General features: G+C 38.2%; 1 protein-coding gene across 1 annotated transcript in view; it reads right to left on the bottom strand.

The window, feature by feature from the left end:
• Nucleotides 1-13,119, bottom strand: part of LOC134530785 (homeobox protein B-H1-like) — a 145,556-nt gene that overhangs the window by 108,964 nt on the left and 23,473 nt on the right. Inside the window, exon 3 of the mRNA XM_063366029.1 lies at nt 11,534-11,939. Within this exon, the coding sequence (XP_063222099.1) occupies nt 11,534-11,939 (406 nt within the window). The remainder of the gene's footprint in view (nt 1-11,533; nt 11,940-13,119) is intronic.

Here is a 13,119-nt window from a genome sequence, read left to right as displayed (position 1 = left end):
AACAAATATAAGAATTTCCGCAGTTTTCTGAATATATGGGTATTAGCCTTTAAATGTAATTCATGTTTTAATTTTTTGAAGGCACGAATGTGGCTTGACTTTTTATTTTTAGTCCTAGCCAGCATAGTAAGCTGAAATTGGAAAAATTAAACAGTTAGGGGCCTACCTATTACAACTCACTGAAAAAAAACAACTAAGAACATTCGAAACGAGCGGGGAAATTGGGTCGATCATTGATTTTTGTATTTTATTAATAACTTCATTGATGCTTCTAGGAAGAGCTATAGGAACGAACTGAAAACATAAAATCGATTCATTACGTTTTAGGTCACGAATATTTTCTTGATTATCATTGGCTTTTATTAACAATTTTTGCTTCATCAAGACATTGCCTGTAATTAATTTAATGTCTGAAATTGATAATGATAGGTGGCAAGAAAATATTTTCTTACCCCTGCTCTATCGTCGGCGGTCTGTATTGATTTATTTATTCCTTGCCTTTAAGGGGAGGGTAAAGAAACGAATAACGCAATGTTAAGTAATACATTTTTAGGCCAATGAATTATTTATTATTTACTTATGATTGAAAATTGGCTTTCGTCACGGCCAAGTGCTAACTATATTCAATAATAGATTTTACTGAAACTAAAATAGTGACCATTGATTATATTTTTATTACTGTTGTAGTCATTCTTAAAAATGAATTCAAGACTGAACGCCAATGATTTCAAAGGAAAAAGTATGATTTTGTAACAACCAATTAATCACTTAACTTCAGTTATTCACTTTAATCGTGCGCTACGTTTAAAAGAAAATGTTTCAATAAGAAGTTATAAAAATGATTTTGTTTAGAAATTTTATGAATACAGTCCGAAGCCTAGAATGTATGTAGGTACTAGATAAACCTTCTAAAACAAATACAGATGTTATTTTAAAGTACCAAAAATATTGTTACGAATTAAACAATATGGAATTATTTACCACGATAATACCTATTTGTGCCAAAATAGGTCACAACTACTTTTATACATTAAAAATAATTACAATAAATATTTTTTAACATTTCATAAATTATTTTCCAGGCGTAAAGATGGGTGTTCTAACAGAGCATCTTCCTCTCCAGACTTGAACCAAGTGTGTTGAAGCCTAACCTATCCCTAGCACTCGCACAACGTGCACATCTCCGGTGGAGTGGTGCAGTGTCGAACCACTCAACTTCCAGAGACTGGAATCACATGCTCTTTGTTTTATATTGTTTAGCGAAATAACAGGACGGAAAACCACATCAATCACCTCAAACTATTCCTTGATAAATATTAGTCGAAGCTAACATTTTTAGTTATGAGTTTTCCAAATTAGGCTCATTTTTAGCTGAATTTTTTTTTTTTACTTTGAAGCCATGAACAGAATATTTTAAAAATATAAATTTTCCATGGATTATGATTTTGGTAAAACAAATAGAGTGGAGAACAGTACAATAATTCTACGTTTAAAAAAAAACTGGCTGGTGTGGTCTGCATAAGAGCACTTAGTTGGCATATATTAAAAACATTCCTATACTTTTAATGGGACGTTAAGAATTGTGCTCTCAGTCACTGAATGTCAACTTGATTTATTATAGCCTGTGTACCCCAGTGAATGATTAAGTTAAATTACTGGCACTTACGGGCAGGAATATTTTTTTTTTCTAAGTCTAAGTGTACTAAGTGTTCGCATTAGTTCGACTGCCGCTGTAATCGAGCTACAATCTATGGAGGGAAAAAAATTAATAGCTAATTTTCCTTTTTCATTCAGCAGTAAGTGGCTGCACACGCGTAGGTAGGTATGTAGGTACGCCAGGTCAGGTCGGCTGGATCTGAAATGGCAACTCGTAATTCCAATCGAATCATGAAATTTTCCTTTCGCTCCGTCGCCGCTGGACTATTTACCCGGTCTTTGCGCAATCCAGTGTCCCGAATGAAACGCGTGTCTGTTGTAATGACCATCACGCCTGCGGGCTTGCAGACACACAGTGGAGGGAAAAAAAAAAAGTGAGCGAGTCTTTCAGCGCTCGTTTAAATCGGATCCCGGTAACGAGCAATTTCGTGTGTTCTCATGTTGCAAATGCACCTATAATACGAAACTCGAACACGAAATTTAACGTAGAATTCTTTAAGTTAATGCTGAGCGTGATAAATATACGCAAATTGTGTTTTCAACTACATTTCTTGGACGCGAATCACACGTAGATTTCGCTGCCGGAGCAGCTTCGTCGACTATCGAATCATTCCATTTGCAGAGTGAAATGTCAATATAGGTATACAATGAAATGCCTCCTATAAACGCGAAAAAGACTTTATAAAAAAAAATAACCTCTGCTTTTGACCTGATTTTCGACAAGGAATTTTATTAAAATGTTGCCTGCTCATTTTGTTAAAATTCATTCAACAGTTAATACTTTAACGTTACCCTTTGTCGTTGTGAACACTGGTGCCCGAACGCGAATCACACGTAGTTTCTGCACCCACCGCTAGAATTCGCTGCCGGAGCAGCTTTTTTGACTATCGAATCATTAGATCTGCAGACTTAACTTTTAAACTATATAATGAAACGGCTCCGATAAAAGCGAAAAAGACTTGGTACAATACTAAACCCCGGGTTTGGGCATGATTTTAACAAAGAATTTTATTAAACTACTGCCCATCTTGTTAAAATCCATTAAACAGTTAATATTATGAAGTTTCCTTTGTCTTTGTGAACTTTGGTTCACAACATCTGCCACAGATGGCCGCACCGTGGTTGTTAAACATTTCCGTTCCTTGACTGTCTTCACATTCACGAAATTTCTCCCACCAAATGCCGTATACCGGGAGCTAAGATGTTACACACATAAACAAAATTGTGATTTGAACTGGTCTTTTTTGTAAATGCTTGTAAAGTTACAGAAAAAAAATTTGTAAGTCTGTGTCTTCTGTACAATTACAAGAAAAGTAGCTTTACATAAATAATTTTTGTATTCATACAGATCATCTGTTCTGTTTTTGTGGTAATGTTTGTTTTGTTCTTGTGACCGAAACACTTTAGCCTGTGAATCTTTACGCGAATGAATTACTCACCTACGACACGGCTGTCACAGCTTACACTGTAAACGTATTTTGTACTTTTATAAAGAAAATTCCTTGGAAACTCATTTGCCAACGATATCACTTACTGCAAGGCAGGGACTTGTTCCATTACTAGAGACCTGCAAAATTCGCGGATTCATTAGGTGATAGGCTAGAATTCAAACACATATACCTGTTAGATAATTTTGCTATTGGCTTACTGTTCATCTGGACGAATCTCAACCAGTTATAAACCCTCAACCAAAGAAGGATCGAATCACAGACAAACCAGCTGAGACGACTTACAAGTCGGCAGTCAATGAACTTGCGTTATTTGCCCGAGTGTACAGGGGTATATGCAGTCTATCCTGAAGGCCATCGAAACCGCGAGTTTTGCAGGTCTCTATCAATTACAAATGATAGAAATCTCTTCCTTGCAAATTAACAAATGGCATAAAGCACTGCCTTGTAGTTTTACAAATGGTACAAAGCTGCCTTGCAGTTTTACAAATGGTACAAAGTTCTGTCTTGTAGTTTTGCAAATGGTTCAAAGCTCTGTCTTACAGTTTTTCAAGTGATACCGTTGGCAACTGAGTTTCCAAGGACTTTCCTTATAAAAGTACAATTGTTCGGTGTAGGTTTGTGGAGGACGGTACCTCTAGTATAGACATGTAAGCCCTGCGCAGGCTACAACCGACCAGCAGAGGCATGCGGAAGCCTCGCTACGACGCGACGTTAGAAATTACAGTAATTGTACGGACTTTTCAACGAAGAATTTAACGCAAATAAACGAAGAGTTCTTCGTAATTTAAAATAACTGAATCTTTGTATAAAATGCGGCGTACTTCGAATCCCGAGTTGTGGAAAATAGAAGATGTTCTTTAAGTAGTTTTTGAATGTTTTGTTAGTAGCTATACCAAGGATATTCTTTTGATTCGAGTTTAAAGTTAGTTAACCCAGTGTTCGCAGATCTACGAAGATAGCCGTAAATCCACGAAGGCACCTGGATGATTTGTAACCAGCTTCCTTCGTAGATTGAAGGTGAACGTTATCGCCGCAGCGGCGCACGCGCACGCGCGGACTACCACTGTCCTCGTCACGCGCTGCGCCGGCGCGTGCTAACGAGAGCTTTATGTAACCCTCCGCGGCGCTCTGCGCCCGAGCACGCCGGCCTGGAAGAAAGTGCGAGTTTGTCTCGCTCCCACACGAGAACTCGCCACGCTGGCTGACTCGAGCGAGTGAAGAAAAGAAAAATTAGCTTCGTGCAAAAAAAAACAGCCAAGGAGGAAAACGTGGGCAATTTTTCATCCAGAAGAGATGCACTTGCTTTGTGGCCTTTTCCAGTGCCTCCGCTGCTAACTCACCTGGCACCAAGTTCAACTTGATGGTCATTTTTTTTTATGCTCTTGACACTTTTTTTACATTCATCCCAACCGCTAGATCTGTCACCCCACTGTTCATTGGTAATCAGTATCTAGGGACTGGAAAAATTCGCGGTTTCAATCAATGACCTACAGGATAGACTTCACGATACTCTAGGTATTCGGGAAAATTACACGTGCTCTTTGGCCATTGTCTCGTGTTATCTGTTAACTGGAACGCTTCTGATTAGGCACTTCTTTCGTTGAGGTTCATTCATTGGCTCAGAGTCCTTCAGACTAACTGTGGACTAATCACTCCAGCAGCAAAAAAGTTAAAAGCATTTATATTCTAGCCTATCGCGAAATGAAAAAAAAAATTTCCTGTTGCTATCAATAGGGAGAGGAAAAATTCGCGGGTTCAATGACCTACAGGATGAACTCCATAGTTCTACGTACACTCGGTCAAATGTCACAAACTCATTGGCTGCTGTCTTGTAAGACGTCCCAACGTGGCAGCCTATGATTCGATAAAGCTTTGGTCGGGCGTTTCTCATTGGCTCAGAGTCATCCAGGTGAATTGTGAGCCAATGGCAGTGGCAGCACTGAGGTATAACTATTTGTATTTTAGGCTATCGCGAAATGAATTCACGAATTTTTCCGATTTCTAGCTATCAATATTGCATGAGTAGGGGCAGGCATTTTTCGCAACAAAAAAAAACCTGAGCGCCTATTAGACTGCAACAAGGTGTATCCGCAGCAGCGGTTTATTCTCTGTGATCGGCGGCCGTCTGCGAGAGAAGTCGTTGCCTTATTTCACCGAGCCACTCATCACGTGTTTGCTTCCGCACTGAATTACTGTGATTGGTGTTGAAACACTGAACATGCACCTGAAAGAATCTCACCCAATCACGAAACACAGACGATGCTACAGTCTATTAACTTTCAGCTACTCTTAGAATCTTTTTTCGCGAAATGTGCATACCCCTATGCATGAGGAAAGATTGTGCTACCAAGTACATGCGTGTATTCGTTTTTTAGCACTTGGTTCCCTAAGTCTTCTCTTCATATCTTCATAGTTTATTTCCTCTCTCCAAAGCAAGTATTTTAACATATCGGTTTTATAGGTAGGTGTTCATATTAGGGGTTTCTGTCTCTGTAGCTAAAACTTCCGAAGGGGAATATTATTTCAACTGCTTTTCTTAGAGTGCACGATGCCGGCCTCTCAACAGTGCACTTAGTACATTTATCAGAACTAACATTTAAACAACTAAACTAGAGGAAATCACTTCGTAGAAACCGGCAACTGCTCTGGATCAATCGCATAGTGACTATAGGTCTATTCGAAACAGGTAGCCTAAAAGCTTAGTTAAATGCATTTGGTATGTATTTGGATTATGATTTGATATGTTGGAGTAATTGGTAAACATTTAAAACTATTAAAATAAATTATACTGGATAAGCTTTCTTCAATTATCACTTTAAAGTAAGTAAAAGCAAACAACTGTTTACCAATTTCTATACGAGTAAAAGTCTGCATGCATACTTTTATTCGTGCCTACATATTTTCTTAAATTTAACAACACAATCAATTCCGTTAAAATAACGTTTCTACCATTTTTCGTGTTCTATTTTATCTCTTTTTTAAATAGGGCTCCATATTCTTATTTCTTACTATATTATTTCTGGAGCAGAGTTATGCGTCAGCAAACTGAATAATCGCTAAAACCCACAAGGTAGATTCGGTAGGCCTATTTAAGTTGTCTATAGCTACCGTTCAATTTTTCTTGTTTATCTAAATTTTGTTTATGTATATAAACTGTCAATATATAAATATTTAACTGGCTCTTCTATAACTAGGACCACAAATGTACACAAAAGTAGCTATCACCTATTGTTTGAGGTAATAATTTAGGCTATAGCAAATTATTTATACATTCCATATAGGTACGTACCTACGTAATTCTCAAAACATTTTAAATAGGTATTTCTTACTCTTATTGCTGGAGACGTAGTTTTTTTCCATGCTAATCACGAATATGATATAAAAGCTAACGCGCCTGTATTTTCGTTTTCTTAATGAACTGCTTACTGAACTAATATGTCAATCAGAACCATTACTATATATATATATATATATATATATATATATATAATTACATATGAAAGTGTCTAGGAGCCGAGCAAACAAATATTTCTGCAGAAACACTTCATGGCAACGTAATACACACGGATGATAAACAACATCCTTCACAGTAAAAAAATTTAATTTTAAAAAATTATTTCTTCATAAAATAGTTTCCATGATATTTTTTTGGAGATCCTAAATATACCAGTAGTCTATAATAATCTAAGTTATAAACCCATGCTAAATACAGTCCTGTGGAACATATAAAACTAATTTTGTTTTTAAACATGCAAGTATTGTATTCTCCCAAAATGTAAACGAATAAGCATGGAGGTAAAGCGTTCACAGAAATGTGTTGAAGATTAAAAACAGTTTACTTCTAGTATGATAATAACACATTCAGACAAATAGTTAACAAAGAATTTCTTTATAAAACACAGGAAGTTTTATTAGTGAACTTATAGATATCTTGGACCCATAGATACCAATTAACGATTATTCTCTCTGACTCGCATAAGTTTTAGCAGTCAGGGTAAACTCTGTAACCTGGCTGCCGCTAATGTTACACGCCTTCCCTTGTAATTGGACCGAAGGGGGTAGCCTATATTGAAGGAGCATCTCTGAAGGTTGTTGTAAAAACTTAAACATACACTACAATAATAAATACAGACCTGCTCAATGGGCGTTATTTCCTGATGTCATGATCGACTCCACAAGCCTGTGAACATGTAACGTGGTGTCATGCATTCACTGGCTGCTGCTGCTGCTACGTCTTGCGTTCTTTTCTGGTGTTCCCATGATCTGGTCAAGCGTTTATTTTAGTTGTTTATAATACAGCGCGGTTCGTAGGTTTGACCCGTGGTCAAATCATATGGGTCACTTGATGTAAGTTTTTGGACATACGCCATTGCTAAGCAATGGCGTATGTCCAAAAACTTACATCAAGTCATGCACTCCCATTGCACAAATCTTTTAAAGATAATATCATATGGGTCAGTCAAATGAACAAGGATTTGCAGTCCTGCCTGTTGCAAAATAACCGCGGAAGTTTTCGCAGGTCCCAACCAACAAGTGGGATATAGGTTGTCACCCAGATCATTGGCTTAGTGTTAGCGGCATATTTATTTAATGTTTTGTATTCCTTTATTTTTATTATACTTATTATTGTTGTACTATAATATTTCTACATATTGGGTATATTATGTAAATATTTTATTATTGTTATTTCATTAGTTATGAATAATTTCAAATTGATAATGTTAATAAGTATTTCTTTTTCCTTTGTTTAGAATTTTTTTATCTTTATCGTGTGTTTATTTTATCATATTATATGTTTGTGTTGTCTTTTTTTGAGACTGTCTCTGTGTACTATTATGTGTGCATTATGTACTTATATTTTATTTAATATTTGATAAGTACCTGTCTATTAAAGGGTTATTACTGTTGGCAGGAACTCAAATAAAAATAACAAAATAATAAAAAATAATAAATACATATTTATATTGTACTAGTGTGTCTCCCCATTCGAAAAATCGCACGGGGATTTTTCCCCCTTGGATTATCACATCGTTAATAAAAATCTATCATAAATCGTGATATAGTTATTATTGTGATAGAATAAATAAATGGTATTATGTAAGTGGTAGGCTAGATAGTAGTAAGTATTGGTAGAAGTGGGTGTTGGTATAAATGGGAGCTTAACTAATATTGTTGCACTTGATTGTAAAAAAAAAAATGTTTTGTTGTTATATCTCCGGCTACGGTCATTGTAGCGAGATAAAGAAATATATAACAGTTTTTAATTCCAATCATAATGTTTTAAACACAAGAAGTGTCATCGAAATCGGTCCAGTATTTTTACTCGATACTCGAATAATCAAACAGACAAATAATCGATAGTAATATAGAAATATAATGAAAAATAATTCAGTACAAAACTATTCAAATTCAAACTATTTTTAACACAATAATAAATTATTTATTTAATGATACCAAACTTATATGAATAAACTGCGTGGGTTTTGATTTAAAAAAAAAGTGTTATAAATATGTACGTTTGAGTTCTTATTGTATCAGTATAGGTAGGTATATGATATTTATATTATATAAATATTCATTTGATCACCGGGTGACACCCCGTTGTATTCTCTCGGATACGGAAATAATATGAATGACTTGAGCACACTGGCGTATCCGGGGGGAGGGAGGGCATAGCGGCATGTCCCCCCTCCCCTTGAACCATGAATATATTCTTTTTTTTAATTTCTCCTCATTTTCATCGTAGATTATCAAACTAACTTTATTATTATTTATTTTACTGCAGTGCTAAATGTGACAGGAAGTTTTTGAATCACAAATAAAATGTAGGGCCTACTGCTACTTACTTGATATTTCAATTCTAAACGTACTAAAATTGAATGAAGAAAATGTAATTGGGCCCTCCCCTCTCCCCTGACCATCATTATGGAACCGCCCTTGCTTGAGCAGCAATGAATTTGCACGCCATATATCTAAGTGTAAAGTGCTCACAATCGGCCCTGTAATTTTCGACGGAATGTCCTGTATAGCAGACCGAGAAAAACGTAGCCTATCTGAACTTTCACATAAGATTCCTTTACCAGTTGCCAAGAAATGGTTTGTAATACGACAAGAAATATATTGTAACTTTGTACCACACACGGTTATGGTTATATTTTTTAATATATATAAAATACGATTTTCGAAATAATACGTATTGCTTACAAAAATTGGTGAAAATTTTTATATTTTAATTGAAATTTAATGCAAGCAAAATTACTTAAACCATGGAAAAGATAACAGAATATTTAATAAATGGACCAATTTCTTTAATAAATTTTACTATTGGAGGTACTGGAACAACACAAACATAAATACCTATTCGGGTTATAATCTGAACTCCGTGTTACTGCGAACATTATGTTGTAGTGATTCAGTTGTTTTCATATAAATGTACAAATTTAGAAATAAGTTTATCTGTAATTCAACACGAATATTTCTGTTCCATTTACAAAAAAAAACAGTGTAGAGGCGTTTTTGTGGTGCCTACATTTGGTAGCTTATCCTAGATAAATTTTGTTTGTCTGTGCATACCAATACTCAGGAACCAGCACAGATAAATTCATCCTGGCGTTTTTCATAAACGCCATCTATTTTGCTTCATCACACTAAATTCTAGCACCACAATTAAAATAAAAAAAATTAATCATTCCAGTACAGTTTCATTCATCCCCTTCTTTCACAATACTTTGCTTAAGAGAGGGTTACTTTTCGCAAAGTAATGGGGTAGTTATGTCGTTTGTAGTATTTTTGCATATATGAAATACGTTTTTGGAAACAATGCTATGTGTTGTCGCGCTTACGAAAATTGGCGCATAGTTATTAATTGAATTAAAGTTTTATACAAACATAATTTTTTTAAACCATGGAGAAAGATAGGTATTAAATTTTATTTAGTATCTATGCTTATTATTGTGCACATTTAATACTGAAAATTGGCTTAAATTAAGGGAAAGGTTTTAAAATAACTTAAACTAATATAGGTACCTACTGGAACAACACAAAGCATAAATGCCTGAGCAAGAATCCGAACCCAGAAGGCGATTACTGCGATTTTTTTTCTAGCGTTACAGTTCCTTTCGTGTAAATATGCAAATTTACAAACAACTGTAATTTTACTTGATTATTTCAATTCCTTTTACAAAAGCAATTGAACAGTGTAACGCGAAAAGTCACTGCACTGTTTGCAAAACAAGGCGTTATGCTCTTGTCTTCGTCTGATGTTGATTTATAGAGGGAATATTTGCATGTCTGGTAGATTTTGGAACATTATTTTCATATTTGCAACAATTAATTTCTCATTGGCTCTCACCGGGGAAATAAGCTCGCTCCGCATTTAACTCGGCCAGTGAGGAAACACATAAGATACTGCAATAGCTAATATAACTAATGTAACTACAAGTTTTAAACATTATTGCAATCATACGTGTGAGAAGAACTTACTATGGGTCACACGGTGTGTGTGTGTGTGTATGTATGTTATTCGTCACAAATCATTAGAGACCGGGAAAAGTCGCGTATTTGTTAAAGAAAAATAAATATTCACGATCGGTTAAATTACAAAAATAATTAATTACATTTGCGTTTAGCCATTAGTGATTCTGCGATTAGAGGGAAGTTTCATGTGGGGGACTCGAGAATATGCCAACAAAAGAAGCATCGAATCACGGATAGGGACATTTTCTCCAAAATGTTGAGGAATGTGGAGTCAATCTCAGAGGTCACTGGCCCGCAAATGTTTTTTTTTTTTTTTTTAGTTTTAACGGACCAACCTCAGAACCTAATAACAAACAGTTGTTAGTATGTACCGCACAAAACTCGCGTTAGTATCTACACGCAGGCATAAGATGATGTTGACAACTTGGACGTCATACAGGTCTATCTGTTCTTGCACATCAGTTCCCCAGGTGCGTGGCATCGAGAACTAGTTCTGCGCAGGGGCGTTTTTAATACCAGCGCTTAAATCACTCGCCAGTAAAACTACATGTCAACGCTATCATCCTCGAAAATAATTTGTTTTCTTTCATAAAAGTCTACGGCCTAAACAAAATAGGCTATTAGATGACAAAAATGTAAGTAAGTATACATACACAGAGAGCATAATTTTAATTTATAATTTTTTTTTTTCAAAACGGGTCAATAAGGTCTTAGATACTACAATAGGACACTGGTCAAAATGCAAAATGTTTTAAGTGGTCGGTGGATTTCTCATGGACCAATTAAGTCCTAGAATCCAATCTTTTTTTTTTTCAACGTGTTTGCTACAAACGTCACGGAATAACAAAAAAAAATATACATAATTTTCATTTATGGATATTTCCATGAACCTAGGACCATGTATTGGTGCGAGGTGTGCAGCCACGCACGTGAGACAGGCAGGCACTCACCGTTGGAGCACACGGAGGACGTCTCGCCCGGCAGGCCGCTGTCCGTGCCGCTCTCGTGGCCGTCGCTCAGGTCGTCGCGGCAGTGCAGGGACAGGTCGCGCGGGCCCTCGCCGGAGGAGGCGGGCGAGGAGCAGGGCGACCTGCCGCCGCCCCCGCCCGCCCCCAGTATGTCCGTGATCATGAACCTGGAGGCGCGCGGCCCCGCGTGCAGCAGGCGGTGCGAGGAGGCCTTGCCGGCGCCGCCCACCGTCATGGCGCCGCCGCCGCCGTCGCCGCCCCCGAAGCCCTCCACCGCCGCCGGCACTATCACCATCGGGCGACGCCGCGGGTCTACGGCCGCCGCGGGACCTGGCCGGGACTTGCCGGCGCGCGCGAGTCCATCCGCTGTGGTCCGCTGGTTCGGTCCCTAGCACATCCCGTTGGTACGGCACCGCACACAACTGCACCTTCCCTCGCCGGCGCGCGGGACACGACTGGCCGGGGCCCACGCGGCTCGCACGCCTGCCTCCCCCCTCCCTCTCCCGGGGCGGCCATCTTGCCTTCCCCCACCACGCCGCGCTCACCCTCCCCCCGCCCGCGCCGGCCAATCCGCACCGCGGCCGCCGGCCAATCGCGCGGTCCGCGTGACGTCACCGATGAAGGAACGGTTTCCGAAGGCCCTCCCCTCCTCCCGGTTGAACTTCCCCTCTCGGACTCAGCCCCCAGTCGCAAGCTTGAACGGATTTGTAAACATAGCCTTTGCTTCATTTACTTCTTTCCACCCCGTCCTTTCTTTTGTATCACCTCCCGCGTCCGTCGCCACGCCGTGTGCGCTATCCGCTGCTCCCTCTGCCCCTCTTACAAACGCCACTTCCCGCGATACGGCATGCATGACAGGGCGAAACAACTTGCGCCATGGTTTCAATTACTTGTTTACCTTTTTTTTTTTTTTTTGTTCTCCTTATCATTGCATCTGCGAGGAACAATACATGGATAGTGCACCGTACGCTCTGAGGAAAACGAGCAGAGGGAGCACATCGAGGTTTGCAAGGAAGAAGTACCAACAACATTATACGGAAACTTGGCCAATGGCTTAAAATACTTCTTGGCTCCTTTTGGGCCAAGACCACGTCAGATGAAATAATAATAATAATGAGAAGATAAACGGATAAACCGAGTATCTACTCATCAGAATCATGATTGGCTATACCAGCATCCAATCATGGCGACTTTCAGTGACCAATTACATTTCGGTCCTAAATAAATATGTGGCAGAAGTCCAGGCCTTCAGCCATGACCATTCATCGCCCTTTGAGGATGGCTACAACATGGCAAGCCGAAACGTCGGGCACTTCATTATTGCATCCGACGTAATCTCTACGACAAAAAAAAACATACATTAATAGCCGTACAGGGCATTATAAACCATACTTCATAACAATCAGACTGTAATTTTTTTTATAGCAACTAGAACAGAAATATTATTGTAAAATTACAGATGCTTGTAAATTTGTACCTTCATTTGAATGAAAGTAACTGCATCACCACAAAATAGTGTTCGTAGTAAAACTGCGTTCGGATTCTTACCCAGATATTTATGCTTTGTG

The sequence above is a fragment of the Bacillus rossius genome, chromosome 1 (genome assembly GCF_032445375.1).
Source record: "Bacillus rossius redtenbacheri isolate Brsri chromosome 1, Brsri_v3, whole genome shotgun sequence".
NCBI classification, from domain to species: Eukaryota; Metazoa; Arthropoda; class Insecta; order Phasmatodea; family Bacillidae; genus Bacillus; species Bacillus rossius.
Note: the sequence above shows the minus strand (reverse complement) of the source record. Positions and strands in the feature narration are given on the sequence as shown.